This window comes from Mesoplodon mirus, assembly GCF_964341445.2.
Source record: "Mesoplodon mirus genome assembly, chromosome: 7".
NCBI classification, from domain to species: domain Eukaryota; kingdom Metazoa; phylum Chordata; class Mammalia; order Artiodactyla; family Ziphiidae; genus Mesoplodon; species Mesoplodon mirus.
In genome coordinates, this window is record NC_138983.1 from 99,877,438 (window position 1) to 99,902,130 (window position 24,693).

At 45.0% G+C, this 24,693-nt stretch overlaps 2 protein-coding genes across 2 annotated transcripts in view; one reads left to right on the plus strand and one right to left on the minus strand.

The window, feature by feature from the left end:
- LOC309808905 (uncharacterized protein) overlaps window positions 1-24,693 on the plus strand; it is a gene marked incomplete at its 3' end in the record, with an annotated part of 163,168 nt that overhangs the window by 41,230 nt on the left and 97,245 nt on the right. The window lies entirely within an intron of this gene.
- On the minus strand, window positions 8,760-15,309 carry LOC309808904 (speedy protein E4-like; the record flags this gene model as incomplete). The annotated part of the gene is made up of 6 exons (XM_082629474.1): window positions 8,760-11,091; window positions 11,252-11,420; window positions 12,937-13,022; window positions 13,507-13,565; window positions 14,461-14,682; window positions 15,201-15,309. 6 exons carry the CDS (start codon window positions 15,307-15,309, stop codon window positions 10,831-10,833), a joined length of 906 nt encoding a protein of 301 aa, XP_082485600.1. The 3' UTR covers window positions 8,760-10,830.

Sequence of the window (24,693 nt, forward strand, 5' to 3'; positions counted from 1 at the left end):
GATCCGGTTGAGGTGACCTGGCATCCAGCATACAAAGCAGTGGAGATTTGCCAGTCGTCACCTCAGACCACTGTTGCCTTGCCATCTGCAGAGTCTGCTCTGTTGGTTTCTGTGACAGATCTCTCCTTGCTGTCTTCCTGACTGATTCTTTCTTCCGCCCTCTTTGTGTGTTGTCTTTTCCCCCTTGGTTCATGACTCTTCAACCCGTCTGATCTCACCCTCTGGTGCTTTTCACCTCCAACTCTGTCAGTTCTCCCACCTGGACCAGATAGATGCCTCTGTCCAGCCACTTGCCAGCATCTCTATGGAGTTTGTCCAAAGGGCACCTCGAATTACTAGATCCAGTAGATCCAGAAATGATTATTTACAGCTCCCCTGCCCCTTGCCTTGTCCTGTTGTCTCTGGTGGCTCATCGTTGCATCATCCAGCCTGTCACCTGCCCAGAAAAATGAGTTCATTGTAAAGTCCTTCTCCATCCTCTGTTACCACGTTGTAGTGTGAGGCTTGTTAATGTCATATTCTAAATGTTTTTTATTTGTTCTCCTTCATCCCATACTTGCTACCATTAAAACAGCTTATCTTTTCATTCCTGTAGTTACAGAAACTTTTCTTCTGTGCCGCTCCCTCTTTCGTCCAGCAGCTCAAGTGTATTCTCCACGCTGAGTATTTCTCCTAAACTATTAATCACAGCATTTTGTCTGCATGTGGGAAGCACTTTAGAGGTTCCCTGGGTGACTGGACAAACGAGGTTGCCGTTCCGCGGAGCCATGAACCATCGAGCCCAGCACTGGGGGGAGGTCGTACCTCGCAGATGATGCGTTTGGATGGATCTGTGGGGTAAAATCCTGATCGGAGAGGCTTAGGAGAGAGGAGTGGGAGAACTGGGTTTGTTCTGGTCCCAACTTTTTCAAGACATTTTGCTGTGACGGGGAAAATAGAAACTGGACAGTAGCTGGGGTAGGAGCTGAGGTCCGGGGAGGATGTTGTGTTGTGTTGTGTTGTGTTGTGATGAGAGAAATAACAGTGGGAATGATCCAGTAGATGCGTGTGGGGGAGGGGAGAGCTGCTGCCCGTGGTCCTGGAGTGGGGAGGGGATGGCTGAGCAGGGTTGCAGGTGGGGAAGCCCTCCGATGGCTTCTGTGTTCTCAGGGAAGCAGCTCCTCAGCTGAGGGTGAGGGTGAGGTTGGGGGTTTGAGGGGAGAGCAGAGCTCGGGGGCCCAGCTCCGTCGTGACCATCAGCACACAGTGCATCCAGCTGGGAAGACTGCACTTGCCTCCCCTGCCTGAAAAGCCGTCTCCTTTCTTAAATGTGGGAGTAATTACTCTTTGGGGAGCCTGTGTGATTACATGGGTGCTTCTCAGCTCCAAGCGAATTGAGTGCCAGTTCTGGCCACGGACATTTTCTTCTCTGCTGATGGAAGGGTCCCCAGAGGAAGTGTCCTGCTTGCCTGGCTCTTGGCCTCGAGGACCCTTCACACCATCTAGTGTTGTGTCTTTTATCTTTGACATAAGCATCAAATGTCTTCAGTTTCTGCATGTGATCTTAAGACGCAATTCCCTGCTTCCAGGAGCTTCTGTTCTCCTCGGGAAAGGCACTTCACAGACGTAATTACAGGAGAGGACGGGAATCCTGCCCGTCGATACGTAGGGAACTCCAGAGTGCTGACAAAGCAGAGCCTGCTTTTATTTATTTATTTATTCATTTAAATTTTTTATTTGTTTACTATTTAACTTATTCAGTTTCAGCTGCGTTGGGTCTCTGTTGCTGCGCGCGGGCTTTGTTCTCTAGTTGCGGCGAGCGGGCGCTACTCTTCGTGGCGGTGCGCGGGCTTCTCATTGCGGTGGCTTCTCTTATTGTGGAGCATGGCTTCTAGGCATGTGGGCTTCAGTAGTTGCGTGTCCCGGGCTCAGTAGTTGTGGTGCGCAGGCTCTAGAGTGCAGGCTCAGTAGTTGTGGCGCATGAGCTTAGTTGCTCCGCAGCACGTGGGATCTTCCCGGACCAGGGTTCCAACCCGTGTGCCCACTATTGGCAGGTGGATTCTTTTTTTTTTTTTTTTTTTTTAACTTATTTTATTTTTTTGCTTTATAACAAATTTAATCAGTTATACATATACATATGTTTGCATATCCCCTCCCTTTTGCGTCTCCCTCCCACCCTCCCTATCCCACCCCTCCAGGCGGTCACAAAGTACCGAGCTGATCTCCCTGTGCTATGCGGCTGCTTCCCACTAGCTATCTACCTCACGTTTGGTAGTGTATATATGTCCATGCCGCTCTTTCACTTTGTCACAGCTTACCCTTCCCCCTCCCCATATCCTCAAGTCCATTCTCTAGTAGGTCTGTGTCTTTATTCCTGTCTTACCCCTATGTTCTTCATGACATTTTTTTTTCTTAAATTCCATATATATGTGTTAGCATACAGTATTTGTCTTTCTCTTTCTGACTTACTTCACTCTGTATGACAGACTCTAGGTCTATCCACCTCATTACAAATAGCTCAATTTCGTTTCTTTTTATGGCTGAGTAATATTCCATTGTATATATGTGCCACATCTTCTTTACCCATTCATCCGATGATGGACACTTAGGTTGTTTCCATCTCCGGGCTATTGTAAATAGGGCTGCTATGAACATTTTGGTACATGTCTCTTTTTGAATTATGGTTTCCTCAGGGTATATGCCCAGTAGTGGGATTGCTGGGTCATATGGTAGTTCTATTTGTAGTTTTTTAAGGAACCTCCATACCGTTCTCCATAGCGGCTGTACCAATTCACATTCCCACCAGCAGTGCAAGAGTGTTCCCTTTTTTCCACACCCTCTCCAGCATTTATTGTTTCTAGATTTTTTGATGATGGCCATTCTGACTGGTGTGAGATGATATCTCATTGTAGTTTTGATTTGTATTTCTCTAATGAGTAAAGATGTTGAGCATCCTTTCATGTGTTTGTTGGCAGTCTGTATATCTTCTGTGGAGAAATGTCTATTTAGGTCTTCTGCCCATTTTTGGATTGGGTTGTTTGTTTTTTTGTTATTGAGCTGCATGAGCTGCTTATAAATTTTGGAGATTAATCCTTTGTCAGTTGCTTCATTTGCAAATATTTTCTCCCATTCTGAGGGTTGTCTTTTGGTCTTGTTTATGGTTTCCTTTGCTGTGCAAAAGCTTTGAAGTTTCATTAGGTCCCACGTGTTTATTTTTGTCTTTATTTCCATTTCTCTAGGAGGTGGGTCCAAAAGGATCTTGCTGTGATTTATGTCATAGAGTGTTCTGCCTGTGTTTTCCTCTGTGAGTTAGACAGTGTCTGGCCTTACCTTTAGGTCTTCAATCCATTTTGAGTTTATTTTTGTGTTATGGTGTTAGGTAGTGTTCTCATTTCATTCTTTTACAGGTAGCTGTCCAGTTTTCCCAGCGCCACTTATTGAAGAGGCTGTCTTTTCTCCATTGTATATTCTTGCCTCCTTCATCAAAGCTAAGGTGAGCATATGTGCGTGGGCTTATCTCTGGGCTTTCTATCCTGTTCCATTGATCTATATTTCTCTTCCCCAGAGTATATTTCAATAAAGGTATGTACATTGTTTGTTTAGACACAAGGCTGTCGCACACTTAACAGACTACAGTATAGTGTAAACAGAAGCTTTTCATGCACGGGTACACCAGAAATTTCATGTGACTCGCTTTATGGCGGTATTGGCTTCATTGCAGTGTTCTGGAACTGAAGCTGCAGTGTCTCTGAGCTGGGCCTGTGTACCCAGAAGTGGGATTGCTGGATCATATGGAATTTTTATTTAAAAGATTTTGAGAAAACTCCATACTGTTTTCCACAGTGCCTGCACAATGTTACATTCCTGCGTACAATATGCAAGGGTTACGATTTCTCTACCACCTTGACAACTCTCATCTTTAAAAAAAAATAAAAAATTGTAGGCATTCTAACAGATGTGAGGTAGTATCTCATGATGATTTTGATTTGCATTTCCCAGATGATTAGTGACGTTGAGCACCTTTTCATGTACCTGGTGCTGTGTTACGTCTTTCTAACGCACATACACACACACAGAGGGATAGAAGGAACCTTTTGGAAGTGATGAGTATATTACCGTGATGGTGGTGATGGTATCACAGGTGTGTGCATATGTCCAAACTCATCAAGTTATATACATTAAACATGGGCTAGATTTTGTATATCAGTTCTACGTAAATAAAGCTGTAAAAGCCCAGCAACAAGTGGTGTATTTCATGAGCCAGTGAAGCCCAGGTACATCTTGTCTCCTCTCCCAGGGGTGAACCCAAGCAGCCTTTGAACTTGGCTCACTTTCTGTTTCTTTAGTTTCCCCTTCTATTACTTTTGTGTTTCTCCTTTGTTTTCAGATTCCAGCGAAGTGGTTCCCCATTTGTGGCAGCAGTGATTCTGAGTTTGGCTCTGTCGTTTGAAGACTTGATGGTCTCTAAAGGGATGAAGTTTCTACAGAACTAATCTCAGTTAGGTGAGAGGTAACAGAGGATCTAGTTTGTTAGTCTTTTCTTAGTCTTTTCTGTTTGTCTATTTGTCTACTTTGACAAGCTCAAATCAATGAAGAATCTCTTGCCCAATGGGATGAGAACGGCTCTTTAATATCTAGACTGGTGAGTGTTTATTCCTGACCCAAGTCTAAGACTTAAAACTGCAGGTAAAAGTTCCATTTCTCTGTATGTCTGTGTGTCTGTAATTCAAAAAGGTCTTTACCTCTGACAGTGCGAGTATGTAATGTTTTCCTACTTCTGGATCTATTAAAGTAGATTGTAGAGTCTGTTAAATTAAAGGGTTTCTGTCCTGATTGGCTTACAAAGATACAAATGTGCTTATAAAAATTATATATCCCTAAAATTCTCAGAGAGAAAGGAATTAGAACTTCTAATACTTTAAATGTGCTAGAAAAATATTCTTATTGAAATCAAGTCAGGGAATTCCCCAGCGGTCCAGTGGTTAGGACTCGGTGCTTTCACTGCCAGGGTCCAGGTTCAGTCCCTGGTCAGGAACCTAAGATCCAGCAAGCCCCTCGGTGCAGCCAAAAAAAAAAAAAAAATCAACTCAGAAATTTAAAGACTTCAAGTTTACATAATTTAGGTAAATCTTTGACACATGAAGCTAGTTTAATATTTTTGGTTTAATAAAAAGTTATTCGTATCTTATTTATCAGTATTAGGCATACATTTAAAACAATTCTACTTGGGTGTGTTCTTCCTAAATTTATATAGGTGTGCCCATCAACTAAGCTCATATTACTTCTACTTAATGTTTAAGGTTATGAAAACTGTAAGTTTGTGTTTAACCACATTTAGTTTTTATTCTGACAGACTTTCTTTCAACAGTAACTATGTTTTCTACTGTGTTAGCTTGTCGATAAATTCCCAGATCTTCAGTTTACGTAAACCCTTGAACTGATACTAAATTGTGTTACTTACTGGATAATCATTGGATACCGAGGTCATTTGTAAGCAAGACAGAAACCTGAGGCATTGATTACTAAGCATAATCTCAAGTTATATGCTCTTGCTGCATATGTTTACTTGTTACCTAGAGGCTCTGTCTGTGGGTGTGTTAATGAATGTGTTTGTCTCTGCCACTTGAATAAGTTGTGTAAGGGATGTTTGTGGCTGTGTAAAGTTGTGTTATGTGTGTTCATGAGCTGTGCTAGCCTGAAATGCTGATGTGTGATGGGCAGTTGTCAATCATTCACTCCTAGTTTTCTTTGTGAAATGGAAGTAACTTTGGTTCAAAGTTAGTATTAATATACTATGAATGAGGCTTGACCCATAGTGATGTTATCGGCTGGAACAGAACTCAGGTTCAGCTGCTCATCGCTCAGAAGTCAGTGTTCCAGAGACAAGGGTTGGTGGAAGAAGAAAGATGCTTTATTCAGGAAGCTGGCAACCTGGGAAGATGGTGGGCTAGTGTCCCCAATACCATCTCCCAGTTGCCAATGAGAGGGAAAAGGGGTTGATAGGGAAAAGACGGGAAGTCTCTGGGCTGTGCCGGTGGGGGCTCCGTGCAGAGTAGCACAGTCAGCTCTGACCATCCTCTTGAAATTGGTCATGCAGCGGTGTGGTCAGTGTCATGTTGATTGTTTCAGGCACAGTTAATCTTCAATTCCAGTGTTGGTTTGTTCCCATTTCCTTGAGGCCAGTTCCTGGAATTGTGTAAGCCATTGGTTCAGGTCTGCTCAAGATGGAGCAGCTTGTGTCATAGCTCCAGTCTGGTCATCATACAGTTAGCTTTCTCCTCTTGTAGTGGTTTTAGTATCTGCAAAACAAGTTAGGAGTGTGTGTCTGACACTGTTACTTATGTCCTTCGGGAGGAACTAAAGATTCTGTGACTGCTGTTGTCCTAATCAGTAACTGCTTGAACCTGTTCTTTGGTGACTCAGGGGAGGCCTGGGAGACTGCAGCTATTTTACAGACAAGAGGCAGGGGACATGGAAGGGCCCTGCATGGTCCTGCTTGGTTCCAGCAACCGAGAGGTACAACTTTGTATGCAAGATAATGCGATGTAGTTTTGTTTATTAACAGGAACAAAAATCGTTTGGTCCTAAAGTAAAATGACTGATTGTTCCAGCACCAGAAAGAGGATAGTGAAGGACACAACCTGAATGGGTATAGAAAGTTGTAGGAGACGGGTAGAAAGGGAATTTTATTTGTCTGAGCCGAAGGCAGCTCAGTTTTGATGTTTATTCCAGAGATTTTCAAAAAAGAGCTTATGGTTCTCTTAGTAGCAAATATTATATTGATGCAAAGCTGGAGTTTGGTTTTCTCTCTGTACAAATGATAAATTTTTTTCATGGAGTATTGGTCTCTTTAATAAGTGGTTGGAAAAGTTGTTCTCTAAATCTGCCTAAACAGCAGAGATTCTGTATCTCACTGGAAGAGGTTTCTGCACCTAGTTCTGAATTCATCCGGCCTTATTATTTTTTTGAAAATAAATGCACAGGGACTTCCCTGGTGGCTCCTTGGTGAAGAATCCGCCCGCCAGTGCAGGGCACACTGGTTCAAGCCCTGGTCCGGGAAGATCCCACGTGCTTTTAGAAACTAGAGCACGGAAAGACTAAGGTCACGTGAAATTTGAAACGCTAAATATTGTCATAGTGTTAAGCAGTTTGAAGATTGTTGGAAGAAATTATTTGTCATTCATTCAAGCAATAAACATCTGATGAATACTTGCAAAACATAAAAAACCTCTAGAGCCCGTGAGCCACAACTACTGGAATCGACGTGCCTAGATCCCATGCTCCGGAACAAGAGAAGCCACCGCATGGAGACGCCGACGCACCGCAATGAAGAGTCGCCCCCTCTCCACTGCAACTAGAGAAAGCCCACGTGCAACAAGGAAGACCCAACGCAGACAAAAATAAATAAATATATAAATAAATGTATTGGGGGAAAAAAAGAAAGAAAATAAATGCACAACAAAATTTCTGCATTTCTGAGAAAGTTAAGCTTCCTTAAAACTGTGTTCCTTTTGGTCTGTTTTTTTTTTTTTTTTTTTAAAGTCTACCGTCAGGAACTCCCTGGCACTTCAGCGGTTAGGATTCTGCGCTTCCACTGCTAGAGGCCTGTTTTCGATCCCTGATCAGGGAACTAAGATCCTGCAAGTTGCGTGGCGAGGCCGAAAAAACAGCCAAGACAAAATAATCGTCTCTTGGCTGTTAAACAAAGTCAAGGACCTTTAGTTCCTCCTCAAGGGCTATTGGGTAATATTCTGAGCCACATCCTTGGAGCTGTTTGGCAGAGACTGAAACCCCCAGCAGGTGGAAGAAGTTAACTGCATGTTGCCCACAAGCACGTAGACCCCAGACCAGTTGGAACCAGAAGGCTGATGATGTTGAGTCCCCGTTACCTCACCACTGACCAATCAGAAGAATGACCGTGAGCTGATCACGCACCCTGTAACCCTCTCTTCAACATGTAGCCCCTTTCTCTTTTCCCTGTATAGTCCTCAAGCAAAACTTCAGGAGGGGAGAGTTGGTTCTTCGGGACACGAGTCCACCTCTCTTCTGGACTGCCGGCTTCCTCAGTAAAGCTATCTTTCCTTTTACCCAAGAGTTGTCTCTCAGTATTGGAGTCCTGAATGATGCAAGACCTGCCTCATCTTCTGTAGTTTTCTCTACATGAAAAATAATTGAGGACTATTTTTCAGAGTTAAGAAATGTGGTTGGATAATCACAACGCCATTAAGCAACACCTCGTTGGACAGCAAAGAGGCGAAGCCGACTGGTAATGACCACACACATCCTGACTGTGAGAAGACTTTCGTCTTTATTGTAGTTCCCCAAAAGCTGCATCGCACGGTACTCTTGAACAATCTAAAATAACATACAAACATGCTGAGGCAAGTTAAAAAATTAGGACTGAATTCCCACAATTCAATAATGAGAACTAAAAAAATACAAAATTTATGCTTACAAGAATTGGGAGGAAATACCCACTATGCTATAAGTAGAATGGAAATATGATGTAATAGATAAAATCAACAATCTCTCTTGAAAATGTGAGTAAAACTGTATATATGTGTAAATATACAACAGCTACAGTTCTCATCACAAAAGTTTGTAGTAATAAGATGTTTCAAAATGAAGACTATTTCAAAACTATTTAAAATAAATATATAAATATAAAATATAAAAATACAATAATTTTATAGGTGACATTTTCAAAATAAGCCAGTGAAACTTAAGTCATGAGTCATGACCCTGTGGCTGTAATTATATATATATATATTTTTTTTTTTTCCTAATTATATATTTTAATGTTATTCCCTCCTATTCTGAGCTGCTACACTCCACCTTCAAATGCTTCTAGACTGGGGCAAACAAGTGTATAAAAAATGGGACCTCCAATGTTCGTCTCAGGGGAGATGGAAATGAAATGATCTGAAAATTGAGGTGGTGCCTTCCAAAAGGGTGGAATCTGAATAAACCCTGTTTTCTTATTGTCCTGCCACAGACTCCTAGAAGCACACCCCGCTCCTAGGAGTATAACACGAAAACTGGCCTCCGCTCATTCTAGAAGATGCTGGCTTCTTCTCGATGATCTGCACAAGAGGCTTCTCCCTTCCTTCTTCACGGCTGTCGTCAGTGTCTGGATTGACCTCTTGTTGAACATCCTCATCTCTCCTGGGCTCTGTGATCTGGAAGTAAGAGAAGGAGCAAGGATGTCAGATTTCAAAGTGGCAACTGTCCAGATATAAAGGTTTTCACATTCTTAGTCAATTCTAACCAGAATTGAGACTCATTTATGATTGGAGTTTTATCTCAAATTCTCCATTCTGAACCCCAGTCCTGAACCATTCATTGTTTTCAAGTGCGATTCTTGGACTTTGGTGACCCTGACTCCAAAAACTACTGAATGCACCCAAGGTCAGGCCCAGTAATCTGCTTTATAGCCCAGACTCCAGGTGATTCTGCTCAGGGAGCTGGCATTTGGAGAAGGCTGCTTTAGTCTTAACTCACCTTGGTCCTTTGGCACCACTTAAATTCTGAACTTGGAAGCACACTACAGACATCACTGACAAGTCAACATCGTGGACCAGGAGACCTGAGGCCGGATCCCTAACCCTAACCCTGCATCCTAATGTCTATGTTATTATTAAGTTTTCATTTATTTACTTATTTTCTTTCTTTTATTTTTGGCTGCATTGGGTCTCTGTTGCTGTGTGTGGGCTTTCTCTCTGTTGCTGTGTGTGGTGAGCGAGGACTACTCTCCGTTGCTTCTCCTGACGGCTTCTCTTGTTGCGGAGCACGGGCTCTAGGCGCACAGGCTGAGTAGTTGCGGCTTGCGGGCTCTAGAACGCAGGCTCAGTAGTTGTGGCTCGCGGGCTCTAGAGCGCAGGCGCAGTAGTTGTGGCGCACGGGCTTAGTTGCTCCGCGGCATGTGGGGTCTTCCCGGACCAGCGCTCAAACCTGTGTGCCCTGCATTGGCAGGCGGTTTCTTAACCACTGTGCCAACAGGGAAGTCCCTGGGTCCTAATGTTTAAATAATACTCAGCCCTAAACTTGGTTAGTGTTATGTGCTGAATGTTTGTGTCCCCCAAAATTCTTATGTTGAAATCTTAAAATCTTAACCCCTAAGGTGCTGGTATTAGGAGGTGGGGTCTTTGGGAGGTTATTAGGTCATGGGGTAGAGCCCTCATGAATGAGATTATTGCCCTTGTAAAAGAGACCGTGCTGTGTTGTTTCTAAGCAACGCGGTCTGTAGTAGGGCAGGTTGAATGGACGAAGGCAGCTAGTTTGCAAGATTTAAACCAAATGTTTGCTCAATCCTCTGCCCACATCTAGAACTCTAATGTGTCAATTGTAATAAGCCATGCTGAAGATGGCATTCCTTAACCTTCAGTCGTTGTGATAAACCCCCTTGACCATAAACGTGAGGGGGAAAAGGTGAATTGTACTAGAGGAATCATTGGTCCAGAAGTGGTGAGTCAGGGGGAATAAAGAGTCACAGGTGATCTGGCCATAGGCAATTTGAAAGTAAATTTGGAGGAATATAAAGCTAGTCATAATTCATCTTTTCTTATTGAACGTGTGGGCTGTTCTATCTAATATCCTGTTTGTAGACATTTACTTTGTTGTAGATAAATGCTAGAACCCATAACCCTGAGGGATGTAAGGCCAAAAATGAATGAAAAAGAGAAACTGGAAACGCAGTATATGGAAAAGAATCACCACCTCGTCAAAGCTGTTATTTGGACCCAATTGCTTTGGGTGAAATAACTTCAGTGAGACCCATGCGTCTGGGACAAACTGGTTTCCCCGAGGTCTGGTGCCCACGGGCCTCGCGGTGCTGGTGTCTGTGTGTGGCTGTCAGTCCGTGGCTGGCGCAGAGTCGGCACGTGGCTGTGTGCCTGGCTGGCCCCCTTCACAGTGTGAGAGGTGATGTGGGTCCAGCAGTGGGATTCCTCCGATTTCCTCAGTAGACAACACGTCATTCCACCCGCACCTTTGCGCACGCAGACCTACCTTTGCGCAGGCCGATGACCTCAGGCCTGCGTGGTCCTGGGGCCTCTGGGGCAAGAGGGCGCGATCTCTTCCCCACACCCAGAGCTCTGGATCAAAAGCCTGGATCTGGAAAGACAAACAGCCCCTGGCAATGAGGATGCCGCTGCCTCCCGTTGCCCCGCCTCCGGTTCTTTCTCGTCTGTCCCCAAGTCCCAAACCGAGTCCCCCATGATCCCCACCTCCTCTCCGTCCCTCCCCCTCCCCGAGACCGCCACAGCCCACCCACCTGCTCGCACTCTTCCCGAGTGACCCATGTCTTCCAGCCCATGGAACGGATGAACTGGGAACGCAGTTTGTGGAACAAGGCATGCTGCGAGCTGTTCTTTCCATAGAGGAACGAAACGATGGCCTGCTTGGGGGCCTGGTTGTTCTCTTCCATGTCGCTGGCCACATAGCTGGGGAAAGACATCAGGTCGCTGTCATCAGGACAGGAAGGGCCTCCACTTGAGATCAGCTTCCCAGAAAAGAGGCAGGCTGAGCATCCTCACACGACCCACCCAGCCCTGCCCAGCGTCACCGGGAGCCGCCCAGTCATCAAGGAGCCACTGCCAGGCAGGACCTTCGGAAGGGTGCCTCTCACACCTTGATGATGAGGACACGATCCAAACCCCCGTTCCCTTCAACTTGTTTTATGTGCACACACCTCTCTTCCTATGTTGTAGGTACATGTACAGTTCCTGAGGGCAGGAGCTGATCTGATCTGTTTCTGCATTCATCCCTCTCCTAGCAAATGACACATTTAGGGCTTGGTTCATATTGATGCATGAATTCAACAGCCTTTTGTGAATCTCTGTTCCCACCACCTCATATTCCCCAGCATGTAGGGTGTACTTTATAAGGTTTGTTAGATGAATGAATGAATGAATGAATGAACATTTTATCTCATGGCCAAATGCAATACTGATTACCTAGAAGTCTCACAGTAACAAACATTTGCCCAATGAAAAGAATTGTGCTGAGTGTTTTGGGAATGCATTGACATTTTGACGAGACCTGCCTTCCACATGGTGTCTAGTCTAGTGGGACCGGGGAAGGGGAAGGGGGGAGATAAGAAATGACTATAATGCAAAGCATCACATTATAATACAATTTGAACTAAAGTGCCTCTGGGATGCAGAAGTTAGGGAGATCGGGCATCGTGAAGGTTTTGGTGTTTGAACCCACTTTAAGGATAAGGTCGTTTTCTTCAGATAAATGTATGGCAAAGATACCTGGATAGAAAGCTCAATAGAAACTTAGAGGGCAGGGTATTTGGAAGGAGCAGTGAAACACAGGAATAAAGTATCAGGACGGTGTGCTGGAGATTGCAGAGAGAGTTAAATCCCAACGCAGAACTCTGGCCTTGATTTGGCATGTCATTAGCCAATGAAATTGTGTGAAGCGGTCAGACCTGTGTTTTGGAAGGATGTTCAGGCAAATAGAGCCAACTGGCTTGGGAGACTTGGAAGAAACATCAGTGGGGAGCATTTGACACCAAATCCGTGCTATGTGATACGGGCCCCGATTGTGGCATTTGTCGTGGGAATGCAGAAACGGAAGATAATCACACTTGGTGCTGATGTCGGAAGACCCGAGACCGGAGAATTCGAACCGGAAACGTCTCAAGTCTGTTACTCGGGGGCAGGATGGTGTCAGTTCTTTCTTCCTCTCCTCTTAGGAAAGTTTTGCGTTTTGCTTTGTTTCTTTCAGTGTTTTAATTGACATTAGGGTAGTTTGTTTTGACAATGAATGCTATAAAAAACAGAACATGGTTTGAAAAAGAAACCACGGTACCGTAATCCTGTCATTTTCACACCTAGAGTCAGTACAAAGGGGTTTAAAAAAATAGATGAAAGGTCAGAGCCCCACGTCTCTCCCTCTGCCCTCCCAGGGTGTTGAATATTGATGGCGGGGATGGAGCAAGGTACTCACAGAGCTATGAAGAAATGGATTCTCTGGAATTGCCAGGAGAGGAGCCCGGCCCGGCTGACATACGCTATCACCATCGACAGGAGATACTGATGGAAAGAGGGGAAAAAACGTAGGAGAGAGGTCACATCCTGGAAGAGGAGAAAGAGTGGGAGGGAGAAGGGAGCAGGGGACGAGGAATGGGTGGTGCCACTTGGAGGAGAGACCCCCGTGTGGGGTGAGCCTGATTGTTTGGGGAAGGGGAGAGGACAGAAGGTCAGAGTTGGCGGCGCTCCAAGGATGGGAGGCTTTGGGATTGAGGGCGTGGACTTAGGGCCGCGGGCACAGGACGGTGTTCGATGAACCGGAGCCAAGGCGAGTCCCCAGGAGCTGAGAGGAGAGGGGACTTAGGCAGCAACCACCAAAGGGGCACTCCTGGGGCTCAGATCCCAGAAGGGACCTCGAGGCCCCTGGAGGGAAGTGTTGACAAGGCATGAGGTTAGGAGGGGAGTGGAAACGTGGGTGTAGAAAGCACCCAGCGCGCCCACCTAGAACAGGCGCTGGAGCAGGAATCCATCTCAGTGGGTGACTTACCTTGTCAGATACTTCCAGGTTTTTGTCCCAGGCGAGGAATTTCTTAACGACGGGATCCTCTGTGAAAAAAGGGCAGATGTTGCCAGTGGGAACAGGGCTGTCGTGGGAGCATTCCAGAGCCAAGAGGGTGAACCGCGCCCCCCTGGGGAAATGCCAAGATGTGGCCCAGGGTGAAGCTGATGGAAAGAGGGGAGGGAAGACCATTCACTGTGGGAGGAAAGGGGGTGACTCCCCTTCTGGGGGGGCCGAGTGACAGGGAGTGATGCCCCTTCATCATGCATTCACGTACCTGCAGAGGGCATCAAGATACTCTCAGCCAATGTCTCAATTGACAGTCATGTCAGGGGGTGAAGATGGCTTGTCAGCCCCTCCTCCCCCCACCCCGAACATGCCAGTAAGATTCAAAAGGCCAGTAAGAGCTAGAGTCTCGGGTACAGTTGAAACCAAGCGAACCTAATCCTGTATCATTTCTAAATCTAACCTAGTCTTGTATCATTTCTAAGTCTAACCTCATCCTGTATCTTTTATGTGTCCCCCGTATCCTTTATCCGTAGACAGTCCGCCAGGGACGGAGAGCGCACCAAGTAGCAGGGAATTCTTTTCCACTGGGAAAGTGTAGTCATGGGAAGTTCTGGTTTGTTTGTTTTTCAAGTATAGGATTGGAGGTTGCTGGGCAGGGCGGTGGGTCCTTACCAAGCATCCACTTGAAGACCTTGTGGTGCTCAGGCAGCACTGAAGACACCCGCTGTCGCTTCAGCTTCATCTTGAGCCCACTGAACGACTCCACGACCCAGGTGTCGGCCTCGTGGTGCTCAGGCAGCACTGAAGACACCCGCTGTCGCTTCAGCTTCATCTTGAACCCACTCAGCGACTCCACGACCCAGGTGTCGGCCTCGTGGTGCTCAGGCAGCACTGAAGACACCCGCTGTCGCTTCAGCTTCATCTTGAACCCACTCAGCGACTCCACGACCCAGGTGTCGGCCTCGTGGTGCTCAGGCAGCACTGAAGACACCCGCTGTCGCTTCAGCTTCATCTTGAGCCCACTCAGCAACTCCACGACCCAGGTGTCCTGGGCCTCAGCGGCCGTGTTGCCCTCCACCTCCGCTCTGAACGCCACTGACCTCTTCCTCTTACAGCCGGGGCGCTGAGGCGGGGGGCTGCAACCAGCCCAGGGAGCTGACGAAGGAGAAGAGACTACAGTATGACGCTCTCGTCTTGGGAATTCAGCCACTGGTGACCACCCAACCCCACCCCGACTCCGCCTCCCCCCCGAAGCACCCCCGTGCTTTCCAGTCTCACAGACCGCTGACCTTGCCCCAAGTCATCTTTCCATCTTTCTCTGTCCACATCTACCTATCCCTCCCCTGACTCTTTTTGTCATTTGTCCAGCTTCCCGTCCTCGAAACTCTTTCTCATGGTAGATAATTTCTCCCACCAGGAATAAAAAAAAAGAACCCTCCCCTTGTTTCCTCTCTCCCCTTCTCTCATCCTTGGATCTCATCTCCTAACCCTGTTTCTTGCTCCCCAGGTGTTCCGTGTCCCCAGCTCCTGTGCTCTCCTCCCTCAATCCCTGGCTTTCTGAATGTCTCCTTTCTTTCATAGGCACCTTATGCAGGTGCTCCTTCCCGACCTCTGTACCCTTTCCTCCTTACTGGTCAAATCTCTGAAATTCCTTCTCATGCCAGCTCCCTCACCTGACGGTCCTGGGCTTTCTTCATAGACAGTCAACTCCAGGGGGTACCCTGAAGAGCTGGACTGGGAATTCAGCTCCTCAGCCTGGGAAGTCGGTTGACGATTGTCCATGATGTCTCCCAGACTCTTCCCTTCCTCGAAGCCTAGACTCTGCTTTGTCCCAACTCTTCTTCTGGACTTGGGCTAAACACAAGTGGTCGTCCCTTCTCCAAGCTGCGGGGCAACTGTCAGTGGAGAGAAGCTCTGGCGAGATTCTGTTGTCTACTACTGCTGCCAAGCACCAAGGAGTCTGGTCCATCCAATCGGGAAGGTCGGAAGCCTCTGATGTCATCATCGGAGTTTGAAGGAAACCAGTTTGAAGGAAAGCACAAGTAACTGTCAGACCTATGCGTGCACTTGTCCCAGAGATCAGGGGTAAATGGTATCTCCTGCCACTGACCCAACCTCTGCCCATCCTCCAAAACCCCCCTCAAGGTATCCGGACCCCTCTTTTTTTTTGTCATAAATGGCAAAATTTTATTCTTTTTTTTTTTCTTCATCTTTATTTTTAATTTTTTTTTTGCTTTATAACAAATTTAATCAGTTATACATATACATATGTTTGCATATCCCCTCCCTTTTGCGTCTCCCTCCCACCCTCCCTATCCCACCCCTCCAGGCAGTCACAAAGCACCGAGCTGATCTCCCTGTGCTATGCGGCTGCTTCCCACTAGCTATCTACCTTACGTTTGGTAGTGTATATATGTCCATGCCGCTCTTTCACTTTGTCACAGCTTACCCTTCCCCCTCCCCATATCCTCAAGTCCATTCTCTAGTAGGTCTGTGTCTTTATTCCTGTCTTACCCCTATGTTCTTCATGACATTTTTTTTTCTTAAATTCCATATATATGTGTCAGCATACAGTATTTGTCTTTCTCTTTCTGACTTACTTCACTCTGTATGACAGGCTCTAGGTCCATCCACCTCATTACAAATAGCTCAATTTCGTTTCTTTTTATGGCTGAGTAATATTCCATTGTATATATGTGCCACATCTTCTTTACCCATTCATCCGATGATGGACACTTAGGTTGTTTCCATCTCCGGGCTATTGTAAATAGGGCTGCTATGAACATTTTGGTACATGTCTCTTTCTGAATTATGGTTTTCTCAGGGTATATGCCCAGTAGTGGGATTGCTGGGTCATATGGTAGTTCTATTTGTAGTTTTTTAAGGAACCTCCATACCGTTCTCCATAGTGGCTGTACCAATTCACATTCCCACCAGCAGTGCAAGAGTGTTCCCTTTTTTCCACACCCTCTCCAGCATTTATTGTTTCTAGATTTTTTGATGATGGCCATTCTGACTGGTGTGAGATGATATCTCATTGTAGTTTTGATTTGTATTTCTCTAATGAGTAAAGATGTTGAGCATCCTTTCATGTGTTTGTTGGCAGTCTGTATATCTTCTGTGGAGAAATGTCTATTTAGGTCTTCTGCCCATTTTTGGATTGGGTTGTTTGTTTTTTTGTTATTGAGCTGCATGAGCTGCTTATAAATTTTGGAGATTAATCCTTTGTCAGTTGCTTCATTTGCAAATATTTTCTCCCATTCTGAGGGTTGTCTTTTGGTCTTGTTTATGGTTTCCTTTGCTGTGCAAAAGCTTTGAAGTTTCATTAGGTCGCATTTGTTTATTTTCATTTTGATTTCCTTTTCTCTAGGAGGTGGGTCCAAAAGGATCTTGCTGTGATTTATGTCATAGAGTGTTCTGCCTATGTTTTCCTCTAAGAGTTTGATAGTTTCTGGACTTACATTTAAGTCTTTAATCCATTTTGAGCTTATTTTTGTGTATGGTGTTAGGGAGTGATCGAATCTCATACTTTTACATGTCCCTATCCAGTTTTCCCAGTACCACTTATTGAAGAGACTGTCCTTTCTCCACTGTACATTCCTGCTTCCTTTATCAAAGATAAGGTGAGCATATGTGCGTGGGCTTATCTCTGGGCTTTCTATCCTGTTCCATTGATCTTTCTGTTTTTGTGCCAGTACCATACTGTCTTGATTACTGTAGCTTTGTAGTATAGTCTGAAGTCAGGGAGCCTGATTCCTCCAGCTCCATTTTTCGTTCTCAAGATTGCTTTGGCTATTCGGGGTCTTTTGTGTTTCCATACAAATTGTGAAATTTTTTGTTCTAGTTCTGTGAAAAATGCCAGTGGTAGTTTGATAGGGATTGCATTGAATCTGTAGATTGCTTTGGGTAGTAGAGTCATTTTCACAATGTTGATTCTTCCAATCCAAGAACATGGTACATCTCTCCATCTATTTGTATCATCTTTAATTTCTTTCATCAGTGTCTTATAATTTTCTGCATACAGGTCTTTTGTCTCCTTAGGTAGGTTTATTCCTAGATATTTTATTCTTTTTGTTGCAATGGTAAATGGGAGTGTTTCCTTGATTTCACTTTCAGATTTTTCATCATTAGTATATAGGAATGCCAGAGATTTATGTGCATTAATTTTGTATCCTGCACCTCTACCAAATTCATTGATTAGCTCTAGTAGTTTTCTGGTAGCATCTTTAGGATTCTCTACGTATAGCATCATGTCATCTGCAAACAGTGACAGCTTTACTTCGTTTCCGATTTGGATTCCTTTTATTTCCTTTTGTTCTCTGATTGCTGTGGCTAAAACTTCCAAAACTATGTTTAATAAGAGTGGTGAGAGTGGGCAACCTTGTCTTTTTCCTGATGTTAGTGGAAATGGTTTCAGCTTTTCACCATTGAGGACGATGCTGGCTGTGGGTTTGTCATATATGGCCTTTATTATGTTGAGGAAAGTTCCCTCTATGCCTACTTTCTGCAGGGTTTTTATCATAAATGGGTGTTGAATTTTGTCAAAAGCTTTCTCTGCATCTATTGAGATGATCATATGGTTTTTCTCCTTCCATTTGTTAATATGGTGTATCACGTTGATTGATTTGCGTATATTGAAGAATCCTTGCATTCCTGGAATAAACCCCACTTGATCATGGTGTAAGATCCTTTTAATGTGCTGTTAGATTCTGTTTGCTAGTATTTTGTTGAGGATTTTTGCATCTATGTTCATCAGTGATATTGGCCTGTAGTTTTCTTTCTTTGTGACATCCTTGTCTGGTTTTGGTATCAAGGTGATGGTGGCCTCGTAGAATGAGTTTGGGAGTGTTCCTCCCTCTGCTATATTTTGGAAGAGTTTGAGAAGGATAGGTGTTAGCTCTTCTCTAAATGCTTGATAGAATTCGCCTGTGAAGCCATCTGGTCCTGGGCTTTTGTTTGTTGGAAGATTTTTTATCACAGTTTCAATTTCAGTGCTTGTGATTGGTCTGTTCATATTTTCTATTTCTTCCTGATTCAGTCTTGGCAGGTTGTGCATTTCTAAGAATTTGTCCATTTCTTCCAGGTTGTCCATTTTATTGGCATAGAGTTGCTTGTAGTAATCTCTCATGATCTTTTGTATTTCTGCAGTGTCAGTTGTTACTTCTCCTTTTTCATTTCTAATTCTATTGATTTGAGTCTTCTCCCTTTTTTTCTTGATGAGTCTGGCTAATGGTTTATCAATTTTGTTTATCTTCTCAAAGAACCAGCTTTTAGTTTGGTTGATCTTTGCTATCGTTTCCTTCATTTCTTTTTCATTTATTTCTGATCTGATCTTTATGATTTCTTTCCTTCTGCTAACTTTGGGATGTTTTTGTTCTTCTTTCTCTAATTGCTTTAGGTGCAAGATTAGGTTGTTTATTCGAGATGTTTCCTGTTTCTTAAGGTGGGATTGTATGGCTATAAACTTCCCTCTTAGAACTGCTTTTGCTGCCTCTCCTAGGTTTTGGGTCGTCATGTCTCCATTGTCATTTGTTTCTAGGTATTTTTTAATTTCCTCTTTGATTTCTTCAGTGATCACTTCGTTATTAAGTAGTGTATTGTTTAGCCTCCATGTGTTTGTATTTTTTTACAGCTCTTTTCCTGTAATTGATGTCTAGTCTCATAGCATTGTGGTCGGAAAAGATACTTGATACAATTTCAATTCAAAAAAAAATTTTTTTAGCTAAGTAGTATTCCATTGTATGTATATATATCACATCTTCCTTACCCATTCATCTCTTAATAAACACTTAGCTTGCTTCCATATGTTGTCAATTGTAAATAATGCTGCCATGAACATTAGGGTGCATATATCTTTTCAAATTAATGTTTTTTGGTTTTATTTTTTTCGATATATATCCAGGAGTGAAAATGCTGTGTCATATGGTAGTTCTAATTTTTTTTACAAGTTTATTGGAGTACAATTGATTCACAATGGTGTATTAGTTTCTGCTTTATAACAAAGCGAATCAGTTATACATATACACCTGTTCCCATATCCCCTCCCTCTTGTGTCTCCCTCCCTCCCACCCTGCACCCCTCTTTACCGCTTCCCAGCAGGTGCACTGTCCTCTCCCTGCTGGACTCTCCCCCTCCCTCCCATTCCTCTTCCACGGCCTGGTGGGAGAGTGGGGAGAGGGACAAGGAAACTTAGGGGAAGCAGCAACGTTTCAGCCTTATAAGAGTGAGATAATGGCTTCCGTGGTGGTGCAGTGGTTGAGAGTCCACCTGCCGATGCAGGGGACACGGGTTGGTACCCCGGTTCAGGAAGATCCCACATGCCGCGGAGTGGCTGGGCCCATGAGCCATGGCCGCTGAGTCTGCGCGTCCGGAGCCTGTGCTCCGCAACGGGAGAGGCCACAACCGTGAGAGGCCCGCGTACCCCCCCCAAAAAAAAATAAATAAAGAATGAGATAAGTATGTAAAAAAAGATCCCAGGTACATCGACTCACTGGATTAAAAAGTTACGTTAAAACACGCCATTTGGCAAAGCTCTTTGGCTGAATGTTTACTGACACTGCGTTCAGAATTCTGTACTGGGGGAGTACACGTCCGCTCCCCTCAGGCACCTTTGAGTCCAAGAGCCATTTGGAGAAGCTAAAATCATAGAAAACTACAGGTGCTCACGCACCCTTCAAAGGGTGTCTACAAACACACACACACACACACACACACACACAAAGGGCACCTTTGGATGTCACAAAGTCCATGGATTGTCCAAAGCCTGCCCCTTGATTCCAGTTAAGAAGTTCTAGTCTACTTATCAAAATCTTGAGAATGTGGTATCACTGTTGACCCAGAGATTTCACTACCTGAATAAAAATGTCACATGTACAAAATACTAAATGGAAAAAACTCCAGTTCAACACAGATTATTTTTCTGAATAAAAATGTCACATGCACAAAAAGACTAAATGGAAAAATTTCCAATTCCAGACAGGTTATTTTTCTATGAGGGTAGGAAGTATATGGTAGCCGAGATGCAGAGAAGAAAATAGCCAACTCAGGGTCATGCAGTGTCACTGGAAGCTTCTTCTGAACCTCCCAACTCGTACTTCCACTCCTCCCCTTTGGGTCTGAGTCTTGCTTTTTTTCTTGGGTTTCCCTGGTGGCACAGTGGTCAAGAATCCGCCTGCCGATGCAGGGGACACAGGTTCGAGCCCTGGTCCGGGAAGATCCCACATACCGCGGAGCACCTAACGCCCATGCGCCACAACTACTGAGCTTGCAAGCCATAACTCCTCAGCCTGCGAGCCACAACTACTGAGCCCATGCGCCTAGGGCCCATGCTCTGCCGCAAAGAGAAGCCACCTCAATGAGAAGCCTGCACACTGCACCGAAGAGTAGCCCCCGCTCGCCGCGACTAGAGAAAGCCTGCGCACAGCAACGAAGACCCAACGCAGCCGAAAATAAGTAAAACAAAAATCTTAAGGAAAAATAAAAGAATTCTCATTGTTGTGCAACCATCCCGACCATCCATCTCCAGAATGTTTTCATCCTGTCCAAGTGAAACTCTGTCCCCATTAAACACTGACTCCCCATCCCCCTCCCAGCCCCTGACACCCACCACTCCACTTTCTGTCTCTCTGAATTTGACCCGTCTGGGGACCTCACAGAAGTGGAATCATGTAACATTTGTCCATTTGTATCTGACTTATCCACTTAGCTTAATGTCTTCGCATGTCATCTGTGTGGTAGCCTGTGTCAAAATTTCCTTCCTAGACCCCAAAGCCAGTGTGGACAGTACACAGTACACAGTGAGTGAGAAGGAAATAAAACCGTGGGTCTGAAGAAGTTCAGATGTTTGCCAAGTGCAGTGGGAAAGCAGTGAATGAGAGGTGTCCTGATCCAGTTTGCACTGAAAGGGGAACAATTGATTTTGGCTGCTGCATAAATGGATGGGGTGGGGATTCAGTAAGAGTGGAAGTTGGGAGACCCAGATAAGGTTAGGAATTTGGCGTGGTAGTCCAGGAAGACGATGTCTGAGAAGATGGAGAGAAGTAAACAGGTTCTCTGTATTTGAAGGGAGAATCAGCAAGGCTCATTGGGGGATCAGATTGCGGGGAGGTAGTGGGGCGCTGTTCTGTTTACTCTGTGTGCACGTGTGTGCTTATGCCTCTACTGCTGAGACTTAATTGTTTCTACAAAGAAACACTAACCTTTCCTCTTAAAAGTGGAATTGTTAAATTTTCACTGTTCATACAAAGAAATGTCAATCTTTGAAAAATACATAAATGGTCTTTGTATCAATTAGAAACTTTCCTTCCTGTTTGTGGGTGAATAATATCTGTTGTGTGAATATACACACTACATTTTCTTGATCCATTCATCTGTCAGTGAACACTTGGTTTGTTTCCACATTTTGGCTCTGAATCTTGCTTTTGAATTATTGTTTGGACTTTGATGAGAAGTATCTGTGTTGTTCAGGATGTGCCCAGAGGTTTATTCTGTCTTCTGATCACTTCCATATTTCTAATTAGCCCTAGCAATGCATACATAGAGTCAAATCAGTTCATCCAAGGTGCAGGGACTGAGTGTCTCTTTGGTTTGCACTCGTGGACTTTCTGAGATGTTCTAGGTCTCAGAGGCCGTGCAAAGAGTGTCTGAGGTCCTCCAGAGCTGCCACAGCCTGGCTCTCCTCAGGGTCTGCACTGCTGGGAAAAGCACTGCTGCTTGAGGACCTGTGTCCCTCTGCTGTAGACGTTGCATTGTTAGGAGGCAAATGAATTCAGATTTGCGTTCCTCATGCTTTCAACCATCACAGCTGATTGGGTCCTTGTATAACAAAACAGAAGTTCACTCTCCCTCTTGGCTAACAGGCTTTCAAATATTAGAAGGTTGGTATTCTGTCCCCATGAAAATTTCTCTTGTGTACTGTGAAATACCCTGATTGCTTTATCTAGTCTTCAGATCTGGATTTGCATAATCCCACCCCACCGCACCTTGTCCAAATGCGCTACAGTCGGGTGGGACCCATCTTAAGATGTGTTGGTATGTTGTCCAAAAATGGCGTAAACAGCCCAGATTGAATGTGATGTTGTAAGTGAGCAGGACCTTGTGGGGCCTTCCTGGGACGGATTCTCCCCATGTCTTCTGCCTGCTTCTTGTCTTTAGAAAATTTTAGCCTCCTAGCCTTCCGTGAGTTGGAAACAAACAATTTAATCAGAGAAGGGAGAAAGTGCCAAAAGCAAGGAAAAGAGTCCCAAAAGACCAAATAATACTAGTGTAGCCGTTAAACAAAGTCAAGGACCTTTAGTTCCTCCTCAAGGGCTGTAGATACTGTTCTGAGCCACGTCCTTGGAGCTGTTTTGCAGAGACTGAAGCCCCCAGCAGGGGGGAGGAAGGTAACTGCATGCTGCCCACAAGCACGTAGACCCCAGACCAGCTGGAACCAGCCGGTTGATGATGTTGACCTCAGATTACCTCACCACCAACCAATCGGAAGAATGTCCACAAGCTGACCACACACGCCTCAACCTCCTCTCCCTCACCCCACTCGTTTGTAATTCACTTTAAACATTTTTTAAATTTTATATTGGGAGTATAGTTGATTTACAGTGTTGTGTTAGTTTCCGGTGTACAGCAAAGTGATTCAGTTATATGGACACAGATATCTATTCTTTTTCAGATTGTTTTCCCATTTAGGTTATTACCGAATTTTGCTTTTTTTTCATGGTGCTGTGTGGCTTGTAGGATCTCAGTTCCCCGACCAGGGATTGAACCCGGGCCACGGCCGTGAAAGACCAGAATCCTAACCTCTGGGCCACCAGGGAACTCCCTAGGTTAATACAGAATATTGAGTAGAGATCCCTGTGCTCTACAGGAGGTCCTTGTTGATTTCCTGTTTTATATATAGTTGTGTGCATATGTTAGCCCCAACCTCCTGATCTATCCCTCTCCCCCACCTTTTCCCTTTGGTAAACCTAAGTTTTTTTTCTATGTCTGTGAGTCTGTTTCTGTTTTGTTAAGAAGTTCATTCATATCACTGTTTTAGATTCCACATAGGAGTGATAGCATATGGTATTTGTCTTTGTCTGACATCCTTCACTTAGTATGATAATCTCTAGGTCCATCCATGTTGCTGCACATGGCATAATCTCATTCTTTTTTATGGCTGAGTAGTATTCCATCACACATATGTACCACATCTTCCCTATCCATCCCTCTGTCGATGGACATTTAAGTTGCTTCCATGTCTTGGCTATTGTAAATCGTACTGCTGTACATATTGGGGTGCATGTGTCTTCTTGAATTATGGTTTTCTCTGGGTATATGCCCAGGAGTGGGATTGCTGGGTCCTACGGTAGCTCTAGCTTTAGTGTTTTGAGGAACCTCCACACTGTTCTGCACAGCGGCAGCACCAGTGTACATTCCCACCAACAGCCTCACCCCATCTGTAAACACCTTTCCCTGAAAGCTACTGGGGAGTGGGGGCCTTTTGAGCCCTAGATACCTGGACCCCTTGCTTGTTGCCCTGCCATAAACGTGGCACTTTCCTTCACCGTGACCCGTGTCAGTAGATTGGCTTTAGTGCGTGCGGGCGAGTGGAGCCAAGTTTGGTTCAGTAACAGCGTGTTTGGAGATAAGCAAAACTATCACCTCTCCTCCTCTCTTTTCCTCCTGTGGATGCAGTTTAATATAACAACGGCTGTAGCTCTCGTGCAGAAGTATCAGTAGGGTGAAGCAGAAGTGCTTCGTCAATACAATCCTTTGGGCATGAGAGTCAGGTGGAGAAAATATTCCAACACAGATGCCTGGACCCAGCCTCACAGATTCTAATTCCACAGCACTGAGCCAGGGCCTAATTTTAACCTTCTCAATTGACATGCTTCTGATTTGGAAATGACTGGGTGGGATGTGCCACCCAGGCTGGTGCAGTAGGGGGTCTTCAAGGCGTCGTTGAATGCAATAAGCAGGAGGGAGGTGAACCGTGACCTGGATTTCAACCAGGCAGCCTCTGTCAGGGCTGTGGCCAGGCCATGGGTCCACAGCTGAGCGGACGTCTGTGTCAGCCTGCAGTCCTCCTGCCAACGGGTCCGTGACAAGCCCTCCGGCGGCCTGGTGCTGCTGCGGATGAGCAGCCCTGGGATCGGAGTTCAGCCCAGGCACCTACCTGGTACATACATA